General features: G+C 37.7%; 1 protein-coding gene across 8 annotated transcripts in view; it reads left to right on the top strand.

Moving 5' to 3' along the window:
* VPS13B (vacuolar protein sorting 13 homolog B) overlaps positions 1 to 20,940 on the top strand; it is a 477,114-nt gene that overhangs the window by 148,798 nt on the left and 307,376 nt on the right. For all 8 annotated transcript variants that reach the window (XR_008820995.1, XM_056333224.1, XM_056333225.1 and 5 more), the window contains 2 exons: positions 1,892 to 2,026; positions 2,882 to 3,055. Coding sequence is in view for 7 of the 8 variants with exons in the window: in XM_056333224.1 (XP_056189199.1) it covers positions 1,892 to 2,026; positions 2,882 to 3,055 (309 nt within the window). In the remaining variant the exon portion in view is untranslated. The remainder of the gene's footprint in view (positions 1 to 1,891; positions 2,027 to 2,881; positions 3,056 to 20,940) is intronic.

Here is a 20,940-nt window from a genome sequence, read left to right as displayed (position 1 = left end):
TTTTTGTTTTTTTTTTGTTTCCCCCATACAATGGCCTCTATTAGCACAAATTTATAGGAAGTATAAAGAGGCAGAGCCAAGACCAGGAAATACCTACAGATACCCTATCTGCTTTTGACAAATTCATGCGTTGTGCCTGATACCACGCCTTAGATCAAAGAGGATTTTCAGCTTTAAAAGCAGCTTACCCCAGGCAAGACTGAGAACGAGGGTGTATTCACAGAGACTAAAACTGGTAGTTGATCTTTCAGACTGAGAACTCATGGGGTATTGTAGTAGCAGGCACAGGAAAGGGTGGCAGTGCGCATTTTCTCTGAGCCTGAAGCCTGCCTGAGTCACAAACTGGGCGAAGGCTGGGTATACCTTAAACACAGAAGACAGGTTGAATTTTGATGAGTAAGTATGGACAGAATGTGGAACCTAGTTTTCACATGGCAGTCTGGTTTACTGAATGCCATGTGTTCCTTCATATGCTGCTTCTCTCTTCCTACCTTGGAAAGTACTTTTTATTGAAAAATTATTTTATTGTCTTACCAGAACAAAACTTAAATATATATCAGGAAGTCTGCTTACCAAATGATTCTACATGCACTACCAAATACACTTCAGGGTTTAGGAACTCAAATAGGCACAGAGAACAAAGCAGAACTACTAGCTTTAATCCTAAATCTTCTGTTTCCTGTAAATTTTTAGGAATATTTTTTTACTAGTTAATATATTGAAGGTTGTTCTTTGCGTTATGCCTTCAAGTGATTGTGCAAAAAACTGAGTTCTATAAAAAAGGTACTCAGTTTCTTTAAGTATCTTGAAATACATATCAAAATGCTTTTAATTTTTTCTCTTCTGATATTCCATAATACTTGCCTTGCATAATTATGGATTTCGGAACAAATGCTATATAATTACATATGCAAGAAAACGGTTCCATTATTATACTAATGTTTGCATAACTAACAAACTGCTGGTCATATTTGCTGACAAATTCCAACTGACTTTTGCATGAGGGGAAAAAACATTAAAAAAATGGTAACTTCTGTTAGGTTTTCCTTTCATACTACTTACAGTTGTTGAAACTATTTATTTCTAATTTGCAAGTAAATTTATGTATTTTTTTCCTGCTAGGCAGCGCTGTGCAGAATAGGAGGGCTGGCTCCCTCCACCCATGCTCTGGGGCTGTTTTGGGGGCTGCCCTTGGACTCTGCCAACATATCTCAGTCCTGACTTGTAAGATCCCCTGCTGCCTGCCACCACGGTTCTAGGCAGCTCTTCAGAAGTGACTGCCAATAGCACTGGTTCCTTCCAACCGGTGTGGTAGTTTTCTGGTGTGCACAAATGGGGGCTGAGGAAAGACCACCAAACTGATTTCCACTTGTGACCTAAGGCAAGGTTTGAACTCCAGTTTCCGTTGAAAAATGGCAAGTGTGCTGTTGGCCTTCTGTGCCGTTCAGCTGCATGGATTTAATGCTTTATGTTGCTACTGAGTAAAATGTTGTTGTCTAAGCTGAAAACAGACATTTTAAGATCCTGAAACGAAAGCGTCATAATAAAAACATGAAAGAGGGTAGTCGAGGTGGCACTTATAAAGTGAAAACAAAAGTGTGTGTAAGTGTATATATCCATATTTATTATTCCAATTTCTAAGTGGCCTTGTGTGTTTTCCTCACAGTATTTTATATATATATATATACGTATTATGCACAAATATTTGTATTAAAATGCCCATATACAGCATTCTCTCATTTCCATTTAAAAACTGTGAATCACAACAAAAATGCCATAAGAACATCTAAGGTAGATAATTAAAGTATAATTAAGTTTAAATGCCTTGGTGAAGGAATATAAAAATATTTAAATTCAACAAGCTAGTACATTTGCAGTTTTCTTTTATTAGGTGTGAAATCTAAGAATCCCCTGCCAACTCTTGAGGGCTCAATCCAGAATGTTGAATTGAAGTACTGCGGCACATCATTGGTCAAATGTGCCTCTGGGACCGTGGGATCAATAAAAATTTGTGCCAAAGCCCCAGGTATGTGCAGCTGGACCATGTAAAACTTTATTGCCTGTATAGGAGAATTGGCCTTGCTTTTTACAAGGAGAGTTACTGAAACAAGAATTTACTCATTGTTCCTATGAATCAGAGAGGTTTTTTTGTATTCTGTTTTGGGGTATTTTATTATTATTGTTAAGTGTGCCAGGATGATCCAGTCTGGCCCCAGAATAGTCAATTTTTACACTGAACAAAAAAATAAAGATACTGGGGTTTTTTCTGCTGGGACAAATATTAATCTAAAAGCACCAAAGAGGCTGGAATAACTCTGCATTTTTGTATTACACAGAGTAGTTGCATTTTGCTTTATTTGTAGTGTAATTTCCATGTATTCCTTTTTATTTTTTAAAGTGTCATTTTCTATAAAGGTATAAGTATGTATTTTGCTTGTGAAGTTTTTGAGGGCTCTTTGGTAAACAGTTTTTAAATTTCTGTAAAAATTTTTTTCTCGAAGAGCATACAGGAACTTTTCCAGTCAATGTCTGTGATCTTTTCATATATGAAGGCAGCTAATATCAGCAACGTTATAAAAATATTTTTAAAAAATCACCATGAACTCAATTTAAATACACTAATTTTTTAAAGTTGGGATGGAAATTACTGTTGTAAAGAGAATTGATTACTTTATTTGAAATCCTCCTGGATGTAACGACATTTACAAGATAACATTAAGGAAGTTGTTTAATAGTTTGCATGAGATGGCTCTTACTGTTTCCTCTTTGAATTCTGTACTTACAACGTTAATAGCTGTTCTCTTTGGACTAGTGAATGTTTATCTGTTGAAAATTTATCTTGTTACAGTAAAAGCTGTAAGGAGTGTAATCTTTATCTTAGGTGATGGTGGAAAAGAGAAGCTGATTCCTTTAATTCAAGGCCCTTCTGACACCAGAGACTTACACAGCAGTAAATGGCTCAATGAGAGCAGAAAGCCAGAATCTCTCTTAGCTCCAGATTTGGTAGCCTTTACAATTCAAATTCCACAGTATATGGACTACTGCCATAATTCTGGTAAGTGCAAAACTCTTGTTAAGCTGGTATCGCGTTACATTTTTCCTATCCAATGTAATTTTCAAAAGAGGGGCTTGACATGAAATGTACCAAATGCCAAAGTATCTTTTTCACATACTGCAGACATTATAACTCTAGCTCGCTGTGAGACACAAAACCTAAAAGCAGCGTTTTGATGCACGTGTTCTTCAACAAGGAATGTTTCATTGACTTTGGTTGCCTTTCATTTATACAGAAACTTTTGTTAACTTTCTTTGGCGGGCAGGATCCATGTTGAAAATACTAGTTTAGTTCTTTCTTCCCTTCATTTGTTGAGTTCAGCTTCATATACGGAAGTTGACATACTGAATTCAAAATGTTTCATATAAATTTGCAGGATAACTTATATTTAGAATTTTTTATCATAAAATTTGTTAATAATAAAAAAGTAATTTTTAAAATGCTACAGAGCACACATTCGCTGTCATCAAACTTGGTGTCGTGGTGGATTTAAATGAAAAAAAAGTTAATATTTACAGAGTTGTTGATTTTGTGGGTGTAAATACTCTTACCGGACATTCTTATGGTTTCTTTGGGCTTTAAGCAAAACATCGGTCTGTTTTGAGCAACATTGATAAGGATGAGGTGTATCTGGTTTAAAATAAGTATAATGTAGTTTGTGAAATGCACATGAATCTAGGTTTTGCTGTCAGTATGGTGCATTCTAATGATCATGCTTTTGTGGTTTTTAAAAGTTTATCTTGTTACAATGTGAAGAGTGGAATCAAATACAGGGAAAAAACCCAATATTATGAAATACAATAGTAAACTGACAAGCGTGCATGCTTTTTTTGCCTGTAATTTTTTTCATGTGTAATGGTTGTTGAATGTTATTAGTCTGAAAAGTAACAGTGAATTTATTACAGTCTTTGTAATTTTTATGTGCATATGTAAGCAACATTTGATTCTTATGCAAAGTAAATATTTGTAAGCACTGTGCACTCCAGCAGTTGTTAGGTTATTTTTTCAGTAACTGTACTTTATGTTTCTTGGAGAGCATCATGTTGGAAATGTTTATGGCAATGTTTTTATAACAGTTATCTTAAGTTCCTGCACCTAATACGTTACTGAAAAGAAATTAATGATTCAAGTCTCTGAATTATTCACATCTGTTTTTTTAAAAAAGCAAGAATCTGTTGCACCTGTTGTGTCACATAAGTAGCTTTTAAATGTTGATATTTGTTACTTTCATTGAATATTATGTTTTCTGCCCTTTTCCAGGACTTTTTGTTTAATTTTCTGACTTCTGTCTTAGAATATTAATTACATTTTAAAGGAGCTGTGCATAGTTACCTATACTACAGAATTATTGTCTTTGTTACAGGTCACAGTGATTTCATACATTTTAGCTCATCAATATTATGGAAAGTCCGGTTAGATAGTAGAGTACTTGGTAGGTTGTGACACGAGATGCCCGTAACAGCTGAGGCACTGACAAATGAAGTGCTGGCCAGACTCACATGCAGGGACTTTGAGAGGCAGAAAATTGGTTTGTATGATCTACCTGTTTTGTAGAGGGATGGAGATATATTTTTTTATAAATATATATATATATATATATATGAAATGCTAAGATTTTAGAACTGAAAATTTACTGGACACTTCACTCACCCCCATAATGCCTCAGGAAAGTTGTATTGAGTGTGTGCAGTCAGTGGTAGTTGCTAACGTGCATGCTCAGACTGTAGCTCTGCTTTTCTAGATCTGTAAGATGGCACCTGTGAGTGACAATTTTTAAAAATATAAATTAAACTAGAAATATTAATGTTTAAATTAACTCAGGTTCTGTACAAAGGATGAGGGAGTTAATAAAAGCCTTTGCTTTCAAAGACTTGCTGAAGGAATTGAGGCAATTAAATACAGGAGATATGGCTATCCTTTTCATTATGACTGTGAAAATTACATGGAGAGAAAGCATGAAGTGATTGAGAGCATAAAAATGCTTTTGCTGTCAGTTGCAGTCACTTCTGGGAATTAAGAAAGCTATATTGGATAATTTGACAGCAAATTCAACTTATGCCTCGGGATTAAAAGGGTTGTTTAAAGCTGTACTACTGGAGATGATTGTGCAGTACTGAAGTAGTGCTATTTGAGCAATTTATCCTAATAATTTTGGATACGATGTTCTGGAATAGGAATTTGAACTACAGAGAAAAGCTTAGTGCAACCTGCTTGCAGAAAGAATGAAAAAAGCTTTCCAGGAGGGGTGAGAAAAATCATCCAGAAGTGTTCATTGTTACCAGATCACTGGAGATAAAGGCCGGGGTTGGCCAAGTCAGATAATTCTGCAAAGTACATATACAGTTGTGTAACTGATGCTCTCAAAAAAGCTAAGGGGGGCAGCAGTTACAGCTTGGGGAAGACCGAGTTAGTTGTCACCCAGCACTCTGAATCCTTGTATATGGGGGGAAATAACTGAGTTTATCGGAAAACTTTGCAAACTCAATGTCAGTGGAGCTGCTGGTCATACTGTGCAGTAGGGCAGGGGGGTGCACTGGAGCTGTACAAAGCTGAAGGGTTGCAAATTAGCCACCTCCATTAAGACTGAGCGATATCATTTCTTTTTGTGTGTAAAACCAAGAGAAACAGTTGCAGGAGAATTTCTGGGTGCTCTGGAAGAATCTTGGAACACAATGCCTATGCAAGTGACTTTTGAAAATGTATTGCTTATACAAAAATGAGTGAAGGAAGAGTAATTAATTTATTAGGCTTCTATGAAGTTGTATGGGAGATGGCTTGGTCTAAAATCAGAGCAGTCGTTTGGATATTAAATGCCGAGGAGGAGGTTGTACAAATGGCATGAGGGGTCTTACCAGGGTATATTTACTTGGAGAAGGTAGGGGACCTTTCCTCCTGCCCTTGTTAAGTCAGCAACTGTCTACTGTCTTGTACCACTTGAATCATATAATCCATGGTTTTCACGATGGTTGTGCATCTTCCTCTTACTGCTTGTTTCTAGGCCCTGCAAAGGCTGAGGGTGTATTTGCTATTTAAGTGGTAAAGCATTTTGCACTAGTATTTTATGTTGTGCTCCTTTAGTTGTTGCTGCTGAAATGTAGAGGAGAAAACCCCACATGGTTCTAGTAGTGCCATACTGCATTGAGTATAACCAGCAAAGGGAAAAAAACCTAGAAAATGTAACTACAAAAAGGGTTGCATTGAAGAGTATGATGTATAGCATATACAGGCAAAGTGTCATGCATAACAAGTGCATATACTGATTGTTAGTTAGCATGGGTGTTTTACTGTTTGATTACACAACATGTCATTAGCACAGTGGAAAACTGATCCACTTATGGCAGAGGAAGTATTTGGGGACAAAGAATAAAAACATGATTTTGTTCAGTCCTTAAATACAGATTTGCATGCTGGTGCTTTTAATTTTGGGTACTTTTGTTGTATGAAAAACTGCCCCAGGTATCTGTGTGCATAGCTATAAAGACTGGGGAGCATATCCACTGGTTTTTATCTAAACTGCAGCATATAAAATAAATACAAGAGAGGAGATTATTCTATTACCCCAGGGCTTGGGAAGGTCTTCTTACTGCTTCTCTGAAATAACCCTGGCTTTATTAACCCTCAGAGCAAGCTGCAGACCTTGTTTGTTTCACCTGGCCTTTCAGAGAAATAGGGAGATTTCAGAATGAATGCTGGTGTTAGTATTTAATTATAAGCAGCTGTTAAATAGATGAGGTGAGCTGATTAAGCTCCATTTGGTTTGCCATATTGAATAATCAGAGTGTGTGCACAGCCGGTGTATGGAGAGCTTTACATATATAAATCAAGAGGAACTGAAGTAAAAAATACAATTAATAAAGTTTTTTATGAGATAAGCTTAAATATTCAGTAATGCAGCAGTGAAAGAAGGGAGTAAACAAAAGTACCTGTATTAATGTTGTGCTTGTATGTGATAAATTGATACACCCAGTGGAGCAAAGTAAGAGTGAGAAGGCTCCTTTGGTTTGTGCAAGCTGCATGAAGGCTGAAGAGCCAATATTCAACTTTAAAAGATGGTATTTAAGTGGTATTTCCCTTAAACTTCCAAAGATTTTTGGATTTTTTCTCCACTATCAATATGTTGTAAATTTAGATAAGATCATGCAATTCTTCCTCCCACTCCCCCCACCCCCAGGAAAAAATAATTTGTGAATTGAAAATATTTTTAAGACTGGAGAAATCATATCGTTGACCATGAAAAAAGTGCCATAAATATAACAGCAGGAACATTTTTTTTTTCCTATCATAAACCAGCTGATTTCTATCTGTTAGAACTTATTTGAAAGGAGGTGAGAGTTTTTACATATGTTTGGTTTTATGCATACACACCTAAATGCCCCCAACTCCCCCTTTCTTGCAGTTTAAAAAACCTGTTATTGACTTTTTTTTGTAATTTAATTTTGACTGCTTAGACTGGGGACACTGCAAAGCCTGGATTTTAAAGCTGGAACAATGGTAATTTTAAGTTCTCAGTTCCAATATAAGTGAGTGCTTGTGCTAGTAAATAAATAAAAAACCCAAACAACTTGAAAAGAGAATTCATAAACTAATTTGAAGTATTTTAGAAAGATTTGACTCAATGGATGAGTAAGAATGCTAAATATATTGGAGTAATTAAAGACAATTCGCATTTGTGGTTTGGGTATAAATGTGTAAAAATTATACCCATCTATCTTATTACATTTCCTTTCCTCTCCCTGAGGATTTCACTATGTACTTTATCTGTAATTGTTGCCAGTTTTCTATCAAGTTCCCACTGGGCTTCTGGTGCAAAAAATCTTATCCTCTCGATGACAGAGCTTGCCTGAATGATTTCATGCTCTTAGCATTTTTGTTCACGGGAATTAGGGGCAGAATGTAACTGCAGCTGAACACAGCATCTATTTTTGTAATTTTGAAGTTTAGACTCTGTTATTGGAACTAAATGAAGAGATGCAGGTGTTCTCCAGTTCAAGTCCTTTGGGATTTTTTGATGGTAGATGCTTGAAAAGAAAATGCATGTGTTTCCAGAGTCAAACAGCAGCTGTGGACAAGGATTTATGTTTTTCTCAGAACTTTGGGATTTCAAAATGTTACATTTAATCACACGCACAGAAAGGAGAGCAAATGTTAAAGATGTTACATATAAAACTAAGGGACTGATCTTTTTACCATACCAACTAGTTGTGGGAATAGAGGAACAAAGTGATCTTTAATCTTAATATGCACAATTTCAAAAGGATTATGATAGTTGCCAGGACTCTGGTCTTTTGAGAACTGTGCTCTTGCAGCACACAACATTTATATCCTCTTAATTGCTTTTAAAATCTGGGTTATTCACTTATTTTGTCTTGGAAAAAATTAATGCTAATAGTGTAAGTTACTGAAAACAGTATTAATGTAGTCATGTTGGAGTAAGGTGAATTAAAATTCAATTTTAAGTATACATTTCTAGAAGAATTTTTCTAGTAGTGTCCTGTAGTTTTCAAAATTGGATTAAAAATAGCAGTTCAACTGCCTGACCTGTGAGGCTAAACTTAGAAATTTCCCAAGTTACAGAACTTGTGGGCAGAAGTATTTTGTGGTAAAGCAATTTCTCCCTGCCTTTCTTTCTCTTTTATTATGTTGAAATTAGTTGATGGTAGTAAACGAAATGTCAGACATCTTTTAATTTTACCAGAAGTTCAAGTGGGAGACAGTACTTGGTGGTACGGCCAAGCAGTTCAGGCTGGGAGGTTGGTGTGGGGGAAGAGCAAGGTGGCAACAGTGGTAAATGCAAGTTAGTTAATACCTATCTGAGAAAGCGAAACCCTCTTTTTAAAGCGCATTTAGTCTTGTACATTTACCAGCTTGTGTGTGCTCCATCCTCCCTCATTACCCTCACAGTTCAAAATGTTGTGGGCTACAGCTAGGTTAAGCATCAAATATTTTTCCAAACCAGAATCACCTCTATATCTGCTGTCTTACAAAGATCCCAACACTTACTACTTTTTCTAAGAGATAAGTAAATTTGTCCTCAAGTGCAGTCTGTTACTGTACTGGCTCCAATTAAAAATTGCATGTCCATGGGAGTAGCATCAGGGAGGGACATACTCTACTACGGTAACTAGATTAACGTAATTTCTGGTGGGTTGCATAATTCTGGCAACCAGCAGTGAGTTCTGATTATAGAAAGGTAATTGTGCAATGCAGGAATAAGGCAGCTTGTTCAACTTCCCATCGAGTAATTCTGCAAATGCTTCTGGGCGAAGAGGTGTTTTTTATCTCTCTGTTTACATTGCATTCAGATTCTCTCAATATGACATAAATCCTTCAGCAACACGTGTACCTTAGAATTCCAAAATGGTGACTGAATATTGATTTAGTTTTGTAAAATTATACTTGCAAAATTGATACGTAAAAATATATATATATATATAAATTAAAAAAAAAAAATATTGAAAAAGCTGCATTCTGTCCTATCAGTTGTTAGGAAGTCAGCCTGTGTAATTAAGTTCCCTGAATATATTTCTTCTTTTCTGTCAAGCCTGACTGACTTTGAGATGTAGTGTTCAGCTGCACTATGGAAGCTGAGTAATGTCTTTAGCCATAGAAGTGCTTTTGCCTTTTTCCAATTTCCTTTCCTTAATAGTATCACTGAAGAGTTTGGTAATATGGCAAAGTAAGAACAAAGTTTGAACATTGAAGATTGGGACTCAACTGTAAATAGCAGGAACCTGAGACATTGCACTAGGAAATCTCTGAAGTGAGGGATTTGGAAGGTCTGATTCTCCTCTGTTTATACCTTTTTCTTTAGAAACTCATTCCCTGACTTTTTCTTTTAACTCAAAATACGTGTTGTGCCTATAGATAGTATACTTGATCTTGTAGTTCTTGGGACAGGAGGTTGTGCTTCAGTACTGGCAGCTGAAGATTTGAACACTTGATTGGTGGGTAATATGGGGTATGTGCACTTTAAAGTGTATGAAAGAAATCTCCCCATCTTGTCTTTAAACAGCACATAACCTAGAAAATTCTGTAAAAGTAACATAAAAAGAGAGTTGCTTAAAAAGCCTTTTATTTTTTTAAAACTTGAAACACTTTGAATATATAAAAGTTAGGGAATGGCAGGTATGAGATTATTTCTGCTACTTTTATTTTGCATGTGTGTTCCATAGGATCTGTGTTCACTTCGGCTCCACTAAAAAGTCATATTTAAAACTTCTGGTATGAAAAAAAATAAATATGTAAATGTGGATTCAACTGATAACTTCTGTTTCAATCACAGTGTAGGATAACGTGGCTATCCTTCATATATTTATGAAAATGCATTTACCTTTTCTACTTCCAGTCCTGTTTAATATCTTTATTGATGATCTGGACAAGGGGATTGAGGACACCCTCAGTGAGTTTGCAGGTGATGCTAAGTAGGGGGAGAGTGTTGCTCTGCTGTTGGGCAGGAGGCTCTGCAGAGGGATCTGGGCAGGCTGGACCGATGGGCCGAGCCCAGTTGTAGGAGGTTCAACCAGGCTCAGTGCCGGGCCCTGCCCTTGGGTCACAGCAGCCCCAGGCAGCGCTGCAGGCTGGGGCAGAGCGGCTGGGAAGCTGCCTGCGGGAAAAGGGCCTGGGGGAGCTGGCTGACAGCCGGCTGGGCATGAGCCAGCAGTGTGCCCGGGGGGGCAAGGGGGCCCACAGCATCCTGGCCTGTATCAGAAACTGTGGCCAGAAGGACCAGGGCGGTGATCGTCCCCCTGTACTCAGCACTGGTGAGGCTGCACCTCGAATGCTGGGTTCAGGTTTGGGCCCCTCGCTTCAGGAGGGACATTGAGGTGCTGGAGCGTGTCCAGAGAAGGGCGACAGAGCTGGTGAAGGGTCTGGAGCACAGGTCTTGTGAGGAGCGGCTGAGGGAGCTGGGGGTGTTTAGCCTGTAGAGGAGTCTCAAGGGGGACCTCATTGCTCTCTGCAGCTGCCTTGAGAGGAGGCTGTAGGCAGGGGGGGGTCGGTCTCTTCTCCCAAGTAACAAGCAACAGAACAAGGGGAAATGGCCTCATGTTACACCAGGGGAGGTTTAGATTGGATATTAGGAAAACATTCTTCACTGAAAGGGTGGGAAAGCACTGGAACAGGCTGCCCAGGGAGGTGGTGGAATCGCCATCCCTGGAGATGTTTAAAAAATGCGTAGATGTGGTGATTAGGGACATGGTTTAGTGGTGAACTTGGCAGTGCTGGGTTAATGGTTGGACGTGATGATCTTAATGGTCTTTTCCAACCTAAATAATTCCTTGATTCTACTTGTGGCATGTGGAGAAGGATTTTTCAGCAAGGTGACTAGATATTTACTGATGATTGCAGAGAGTTTTGGAAACCTGACAGGCATAGGCTCTCAGCTATTGCTGGTGCACAACTTTGGATATTTAAATATGGTTTTAATTGAGGCAATATATGTTGGCCAGCATATTGGGATAGCTCCTACTTATTTTGAAAAAATGCCATGTTTCATCTTTAACTTCCATTTGGATGCTTCCCAAACATGGGCATAAGGGACTGTAACTGTTTGCTTTCAAATAATGTTTAAACTGTTTCCAAGTTTTATAATGAAATTATATTGCTCTCACTACCACTTTGGTGATGTAAATGATTCATAGAACATAGCTATTTTCCTGTAGTGAAATGCTAAATAGATATCACTGAAAATGATGTTAAAATATAAATGCATTTTGACTAGTCTTTTTTTTTTTTTTTTTTTTTTTTAATTTTAGTAACAGTGATTAAATAGTATTCTCCTGAACAGAAGTGTGGCACAAATGATGAAAACCAGCATTAAATGAAGTATTTCCTTTTTTTTTTTTAATGCAGAAACTAAGATCTAAATATATATTTGTACCTAAATGGATTATTTTTTTTATCAGAGATTTTCATGTTTCAGCTCTGTAATAGATTAAAAAGAAGCTACCGGTCACTCCCAAGATTCCAATGTTCTGGTTATAATACACACAAATGTGCTAAAAGTTTCAATTGTATGGTTTAGGATGCAGTCTTAAATACACAGAGTGAATAGTCAACCACATTGTCCCCTTCCACCAAAACATTACTGTCCTGAAGTTCCCACAGAAGTTCCTTTACATGTTAAAAATAGTCATTTGTGATCACAAAATAAACTTGTGCCATTATTAAGTGACTGAATAGTTGTTTCATGTAGAAAGCAAGAGTTCGCAGCCAGGATTAGACAAAGCAGGTTAGAATCTTAGCAGTTTATTAATTTTTTTTTCTTTAATTCAGTTAGATAACCCCAGTGGTGAGCACCAAACTAAGACATATACCTATAGCTGACCAAACCGAAAATTATTTTGGACAGATTATCTTCAGGGTGTCTAACTTTGGAAACATTAATTTTCTTTATGTGCTATGAAGCTTCTCAAAAACTATCTGTATTTTTATCAAAAATCTGCAAATCATATAGAAATTAGTACTGCAGGAACCATTAGTCACTTTTAGACCATTTAATCACTTCTGTGCTGTATGAGCCGATTTCATTTTCCTTTTACCTGTGCACTGAAATAGAAGTAATATGTGCATGATACTCGTGTATGTACTTGTTGTGTAAGGTGGCAGAAATACCGAAAATTGATACAAGTAAATCAGTGCATTGTGAAACTCTTCAGTTCTATTGAATAGTTAAAAATATCCTACTTATATGTCAGCATTTAGTGTTGCAAATCTGTATATAACAGCAACTTCAAACAGAAATACTGTATATTTGAGGTATCCTCACATTCTCAGTATCACATGGAGTACTAAATCTATTTGAGAATGCCGTGGTAGGATTATAGTGGAAGTATCGTTTAATTCGATAGCTAAATATTTTAAATTCTTAATCTTAATGTGATTTACACTCTTCAGTAGAGGAAAAGGCATTTTGAAAAGAAAAAAAAATGTTTTTCTGAAGTGTCTGAGAGAGAAGATTCTAGGTGTTGCTCTAATCTTGCAGCTGGTTCGGTTAGGAAACTATTGCTGGACTCAAGTAATTTGCTGACTGAAGTCCTGAGTTTCCATTCAGACAATCTTCTGCCTCATTGTTAATACTGAGCTCCATTTTACACCAGAGCAAATTAATGCAAAGTCTAGTTTTCCTAAGTGTTTTCCTAATTCCCAACGTCTACTTCATCTTGAAAATACAGATCTGGAAAAAAACCCACCAAACCACACGTGGTTCATTCTCCAGGAGATTTACAGATTTGATCTTTTATGGTTGCAAGCAGAATAGCTAATCATTTCTGGATTGTACTACCTGAACTTAATGAGAAAGTTGCATGGTTATGCATGTAGGAGTGGGGCCCTGACAGTGAGAACTGAAGAGATGTGGAGTCACAAAAAAATGTCCTTATGGTTGGCGCAGTAAGAGTCTGCCTGCATCTGCTAACTCTTCCACTCTTAGTCCATGTGTATCATCTGTTTCTGTACAGCTTCTTGGGCCATTTGCTGGCATCAGTGCCAGGCTGGAGAAGTAGTTTTGACTGTACTGCCTCATGTCCAGAAATCTTGGGAGAATAGTTGGACGTAAAAGGAGTCAGGCTGATTGGAGTTTGAGACACATCCTTTTGAATTCAGTGTTGATAACTAACTGTCATGCCAGAGGAAAAAAGACCATGTTCTAATAATATGATACAAACCATACAGGGAAGTAAAGTATAATCTGAAAATTGTTAGATACCAGAATAATCTGAATAAATCAGAGGCTGACCGCCTCTTCCCATCTCCCCCCACCCTCAAAAGTGCTTTTTATTTCTGGAGTAAAAACCACTTAAACCATACAGAAACATTCCTTAAATACGACATAAAATATAATATTAGATCTGGTGATCATAGGGATTATTTTCCCCACCCAAAATTGAGAAAAATGGACATTTTGTAAATAGAAACAATTCTCATTGGAAAAACGAGAGCACGTATGATTGAATCTAATGAAGCATTAAATACAGTATTCGGCCCAACATTAGTGAGCAGGGTTATGCAGTGCACGTGATGGATCATCATCTCTGAATAGTATTCTTCTTTTCTGTATTTGTCCATGGTATAGAGGGTAACCTGTCAGATGTATTTAATCATCTTTTAAATAAACTGGATATATTTTCCTGACTGGGCTTTGAATAAATTATATATACAGTATATTTTTTTGTTTAGTATAACTATGTTCATGTTTGGTTGTCTATAAATTAAAGGAGAATATGAATTCTCTTCTCTCTTTAATTTTGAGCTCTCTTATAATGTCCCTGCTGTGATAAGAGGAATTCAGTATGGAGCAAACCTGTTCTCTAGGTTGTGACATGAAAATTTAGACAAGAAAATGAAATATGTTCAATATGTCTTTGTCATATTTGAAAGATATTTCAGCCCAAGCCCTGGATTAGTATTTTTCAGACATTATTGCAAAATAGTTGCTTTGTACATGTTTGATAATAGTCATTATTCAAGAATAAGGTTAAAATGAATCTATTACATTAAAATTGTGGTTTAAAACCAACTTTTGGAAAACTTGATGGATACAAATTAATTCTCAGTATATATAATTTTCTGAAAATAGATGTGTGTATTTTAAAGTGCACATATCAGTCCTTTAAGCAGTTGCATTTTTAATCTAATGAAATAAAACTTCAGTGCAAATTGCAATCAGTTGATAAAATTTAATTTAAATCCCAGGAAATAACTAAGGTGTATTTGATTGTGTTTTGGAGTTTTGAAAACAGTTGTAATAAATGTATATTTATACTCTTCATAATACTAATTACTTTTCTTGTCACAAATTTTGTAATAATTTGAAGCCAATAATACTTTTTTAATTTCTTCACTGGTAATGTAACACAGAGTAAGTATAAGCCTGTGAAAGGGATGACAACACAACTGTTGATGCACTTTGAGTGAAACATCTTTATCAAGTTAATACAAGAAGCAGTCATGCCCTACTTGAATTACTCATTTATACTGGCTGAGCAGCAGCCTGGATATGGACTTTGAAATCCTGGGAAAATAGGATGCATGCATGCATTCAAATGTCTAAAGTCTTTGCTTTAGAGCAGCTGTAAAATGTTGAAGTGAGATGTCAGCTACTAGCTGTTGCCTACATTTTTAGTCTGAAGGGAGATATGCTCATTTAATTGCTAACCAAGGTTAGTGTTATTGTAATCATTGCATCCTCAGTTCAAGACTTTCTATTTTCAAGAGCGATTTGAACATTTAGGACCTAAGAATCATAATATTTATCTGCTTTCTGCACACTTAATGCACAGATTATTCCAACTTCATTTTAAGACCTAATTCGTTTTATTATAATACATAGGTTTTTCTCTGACTGTTATTATGCTTGTAATGAGGCAGTAGTAATCCTATGGATTTGTAAAATATTCAAATAAAGCACATGTATGTGTAGCAATTTCAAAAATGCTACCTGCATACTCACTAGAGGTATAAGAGTATAATAGCTGGTAAAAGCCATGTATTAAAAGAACATCTCTCTCTGCACTGTTGGGATGTTGCAGCTTGCACAATCATTTGCAGATGAATGCCTTGCCAGGTTTCCTTCACTTCACAGCTTGATACCCTGTTTCCTTTGAGAAAATAGGCATGTCGGGAATTAACTGTTCAATTTTTCTTCAAATGCTTGCACAATACTGAAGAGTGTGCATCCCATTACACTTCAATCAGAGGTTTTTGATAGGAAGTGCCAGATGTCTCAAGTATCCTTACACTTCCCAAGTTAACAGTACAGAAGTAGCCACTCTTTTACTGCAGGGATTGTACAACCTGCCATGACACGAGGTGAATGAGAGCAGGAACACCCACTTCGGCTTGTTGGAGTAAGTGTAAGGGCGGTGTGAACTTTGTGTTGCGCTTTGGCAGACAACAAATGTCCCTGTTATATCTGTCCAGGGTATACATACATAATCATCTTAGAGCAGTCAGTGAGAGAGTCCAGGGGTACTTAAGGACCATTCAGGAACTGGTCAAGTAGCATTTTCCTTCTCATTTCTGTTACAAGTAGAATTAAGATTCCTTGTGCTTCGTTTCTTCAGTCTGTTTCCTGGAACAGGGCATCTCTGACACACCCCATACAAACATGTTTTTTCCTCTGCAAAATCACTATCTCAGAATTGTGATGGAAGGAACAGGTGTGTTCTACACAGTGGCAGCAAATTAACCTACAGGCTCAGAGATCATGGGGAAAAAAAGTCAAGAACAATCCACCTTAAATGTTGAAGGATGATGGTTAAAATCTTCACTAATATTTGTCCAAGGCAGCCCTACTACAGGTATCTCCAATACCTCTTAGAGATTGCTCTTTGCACAGGAGTTAGCAGGGCTCATTGAAAGAGTTTTTAAACTAGATTTGAAGAGGGGAAAGGATAAAACCAGGCTCACCAGAGATAAGCTTGGGAGCAGCATGCCAGTGTTTGAGGGATGGTGTGCTAGCAAGGTCGTTCAGTTTGCCATCTTAGTGGAAGCAGGAAATGGAGATCCATTTGACAGCAAAGATGCAAGGGTTACTGATGTGTCAGCATCAACAGAATTGCCTGAGAATGGTCATGTAGGAACTGGGACTTCTTCCCCTTAAAAGGTGACAAGATCAATAGCCCAACTGAAGTGCATCTACACCCATGCACGCAGCATGGGCAGCACACAAAAGGAGCTTGAAGCTGTTGTGCAGCATGAAAACTATGACATGGAAACATGATGGGATGAGTTGCACAACTGGAGTGCTGCAGTGGATGGCTATAAACTCTTCAGAAGGGATAGACAAGGAAGCAGAGGCGGAGGGGTAGCTCTGTATGTCAGGGAGTGTTTTGACTGCCTGGAGCTTAGTGATGGTGACGGCAGGGTTGAGAGTTCATGGGTAAGAATGAGGGGGAGGGCCAACAAAAGTGGGAGTCTGTTACCAACAGCCTAACCAGGATGAAGAGGCAGACAAAATACTCTCTAAGCAGCTGGGGGAAGTTTCACAATTGCTAGCCCTTGTTCTCATGGGGGACTTTCATGGGTTGAGGCCAATTGTATGAGGTTCAACAATGCTCAGTGCCAGGTCTTGCACTTGGGTCACAGCAGCCCCACGCAGCACTGCAGGCTGGGGCAGAGCGGATGGGAAGCTGCCAGGTGGAAAAGGACCTGGGGGTGCTGGTTGACAGCCAGATGAACATGAGCCAGTGGTGGCCAAGAAGGCCAGTAGCATCCTCGCTTGTATCGGAAAGAGTGTGGCCAGCACGACCAGGGTGGTGATTGTCCCCCTTTACCTGGGCACTGGTGAGGCTGCACCTCGAATCCTGGGTTCAGTTTTGGGGCCTTCATTGCAAGAGGGATGTTGAGGTGCTGGAGCGTGTCCAGAGGAGGGCAACGGAGCTGGTGAAGGGTCTGGAGCACAGGTCTTGTGAGGAGCGGCTGAGGGAACTGGGGTTGTTTACCCTGGAGAGGAGAAGGCTCAGGGGAGACCTCATTGCTCTCTGCAGCTGCCTGAGAGGAGGCTGTAGGCAGGTGGGGGTCGGTCTCTTCTCCCAGGTGAGAAGTGACAGGAGAAGGGGAAATGGCCTCAAGTTGCACCAGGGGAGGTTTAGATTGGACATTAGGAAAAAATTATTCACTGAAAGGATGGTCAAGCATTGGAACAGGCTGCCCATGGAAATGCTGTAGTCACCATCCATGGACGAAGGTATTTAAAAGACATGTAGATACAGTGCTTAAGGACATGGCTTAGTGGCAGGCTTGGCGGTGCTGGGTTAACGGTTGGACTCAGTCATCCTAAAGGTCTTTTCTAGACTGAATGGTTCTATGATTCTGTGTAGCCAGGGAGGACACTTATTTATCTTATGCTGTTGTGCAAAGGAGAGCATTTTGAAATGGTTTACATTGCTCTTTTCCACTGAGGTACTTTGATGGGTTGCTTCAGGATGATGGAGAGATATTTACAAGAAGGATGCACTAATCCTTGTCACCTTGACTGTGGCTTGGCTGTATTTGGCTTTAGCTGCCAGTTTGTCATCTCTTCTTAAATGGTGCAAGCTCAGGTTTCTTTATATTGAGGTGTGAGTATACTTCAGCAAGTGATGCCAGAACATTTGTTTTTAAGAGCATAGAAATGAGTAATTAAGAACCATGCTTCAACAAAAGTAGCATGAAGTAATGCTAAGGGAACAAAATGTTTTTCATTCATTTTCTGTGAGGTCCCATAGTGAAAGACTTGCAAGTGAATGCTGTTACATTGGGAACCACTATAACTCAGGAACAGTTCCAGCAGCATTTCAGTCCTGGATTTGAGAAATAAAGCAACATCTGAGTTCCTGCCATGCTTTCTGACATGGTGCAAACAAAGTTCTGCGACTTCTGTCTAATACAGATATCTCTGCATGTTCTGTTACTTAATGCTCTTTCTAGGGGAGGATATTGGTTGATAGCATGGCAGCCAGCATGTAGGACTGCTGTTTGTGTGCTCCTGAGCCTTTGACCTAGCCTTTTTGGATAGTTGTTTTAGGATTCACACCTTACAGGGCCATAACTCCCAACAGCATTGGAACATAGAAGGCTTCCTACCTCTCTTGCTTCAGAGAAGTAGAATCAGTGTGACAAATAGAAGCATTTATTTTAATGAATAGATCTGTGAAGCTAAATCAGCTTGCAGTCCTACTCTTACTCATTTCCAGAGAATTTTGTTTTCTTAAAAAAGAGATAAAGCTGTCGTCTTGCCATACATTTCTCAAACTGGAATGCCAAAATAAGCATTTGGAATGGCCAGAGTTGATTTCTTCATTACAGTTGAAAAAAGTGGGATTACTTAATTAGTTCTTACCAGATAGCTGTCATAATTTTCCCAAATGTCTTCATGTTTATCTGTACCTGTATATAAACGTTCATGTGTGTTAAGGGTAAGGAAAGAACAAGAGATGTTCTCGTATCTGTGAATAGGATGTTTTGAGTATTGTTGAGATTTGGGAGGAAAGCTTAGAAATACGGTGTTTTAATCCACAGGTCATTGTTTGACCTACACCTATAAATATATCAGAGAGCTACAACTTGAGAGAGAGTATAAATCTTTCTAGCCCTAGATGTTCGTGTTTCCCAGAGGATTCCAAATCCAACAGGAGGACAGTTTCTGTAATCCTTTTATCAATCCCTGTGGAAAATCTCCAGTTGGTTCTTCATACTTCAGGAAGAATGCCAGCCAAACACTTGGTGGTTTTTGATGAATTCTACCTAGTTTCTGATAGTACTATTGCAGTGCAGTTGACATTGTTTTAGGGAAATGCAGACAAACTCTTCTTATATATGGTGGGATAGAAAACAGCTTGAGGGTTTTTTGATAACTTTTTAGTAGTTTTTCCTTTGTAAGATAGGATAATAATAAAATATCTTATGACATAATAGTTTCTTAATAGTTATTTTAAGAATTCCTACATGACTCCACCTGGTCTTTTCCTGCCATGAATATATAACACCCACAATACTTTTATTAGAAGTTTGCACACCACATTATCTTATACATAATAAATGTTTTAGTTCATATAAACCTGTATCAATGCTATCAATGTAACTTTAGAAAAAAAACAGTATTTTGAGCTCTGTATGGCTTATTTACTAAATCCTTAGTGTGCTTTTATAAATTAAATTATCTTCCAAACAAATAGGCTGTATCCAATAAAGATATGTGACATCCCATTAGAAATCCTAAGACAAAAGCTGTTAAGTATGGCAGCTTGAAATATGTAAAGGAATGACTTGCATCACTGGTTTTAGTGCAGTAGTTTAAGAATAACGTTACACTCACATAGAACCATCTAACATGCCTTGCGTTCAGTGTGCCAATACAAATAATATTCTGACTTTTCTAAGGCCTTTTAACATGTTTCTTCTGTGAAGTACAGTTTAATATTTAGTTACTGATAGCATCCATTATTATTGTTATGCTTTGGATCAAGGAAAAGATAAAATAGTCTGAATTACAAACCATTCAATAGCTTGAATTTTCTGCCTAAGGAATAACAAAAAGTAGCAGACTGAAGTTCAGATTTATATGGTGAATAAGTTTGAGTAGTTTTCTGTGCCATTAGCGGAACAAATTAAACTTTTGCTGGTTGAGTGCATATACCTAAACAGTGTAGTGTGGGAGGATTATCAGCCAGTTAGTCTTATTGGTTTATTGGCAGCAGAGCAGATTTAAACCAAATTTTCCCATGGCAGAGGTACTGTATCAGTGATCCCAGAAGTTTTCCTAAGAAATTTATGAAGTGATATGAAAGTAAATTACTGAAGAGCCATCAAAGCAAGTATGTTATTAATTGACAATTTATTGACCTCATCCTTACTGCTAGTTAAAAGAAAAGAAAAAAAAATTAGGATACAGCCTACACTTTGAAAGCTGCGTGAGGTCTTTAGTACAATATTTCAGTTAAGCTGTAATTAATTAACTTAATTAAACAAATTTAGTAAAAGAGTAAAAGCACACTTATTCTGGTAGATCTATAAAAATAGTCATAAGGTCAATGTAAATAAGTAATGGAAAGTGTGAATCTGGGTCTGGTTAAGGGCAGAGTGTAAAACCAGTTATCTTTGATCTTCTGAGAAACTTAGTCCTCGCTCAAGCAAGTCTCTCAGACCTCTCTGACTAATTGCTGAAGAACTGCTGGGTCTTTACCCTTCACATTAAGGTCAACAATATATTGGTTTATTATACCAGACCATTTCTTTGTGCCTAGGTTTAACGTGATTAATTCGAATAGCATTGCAACTTGCTTTTCTTGTTTATTATTTTACCTGTATTAAAAGAATGGGCTAGTGATTAAGTAGAAAGAAGCTGTCTTGGGTTAATTCCTTTTCTTCTATTGAATTACTGGTCCTGGCTAATCACTTAACTTCTC

This window comes from Falco biarmicus, chromosome 3 (assembly GCF_023638135.1).
Source record: "Falco biarmicus isolate bFalBia1 chromosome 3, bFalBia1.pri, whole genome shotgun sequence".
Lineage (NCBI taxonomy): Eukaryota > Metazoa > Chordata > Aves > Falconiformes > Falconidae > Falco > Falco biarmicus.
Note: the sequence above shows the minus strand (reverse complement) of the source record. Positions and strands in the feature narration are given on the sequence as shown.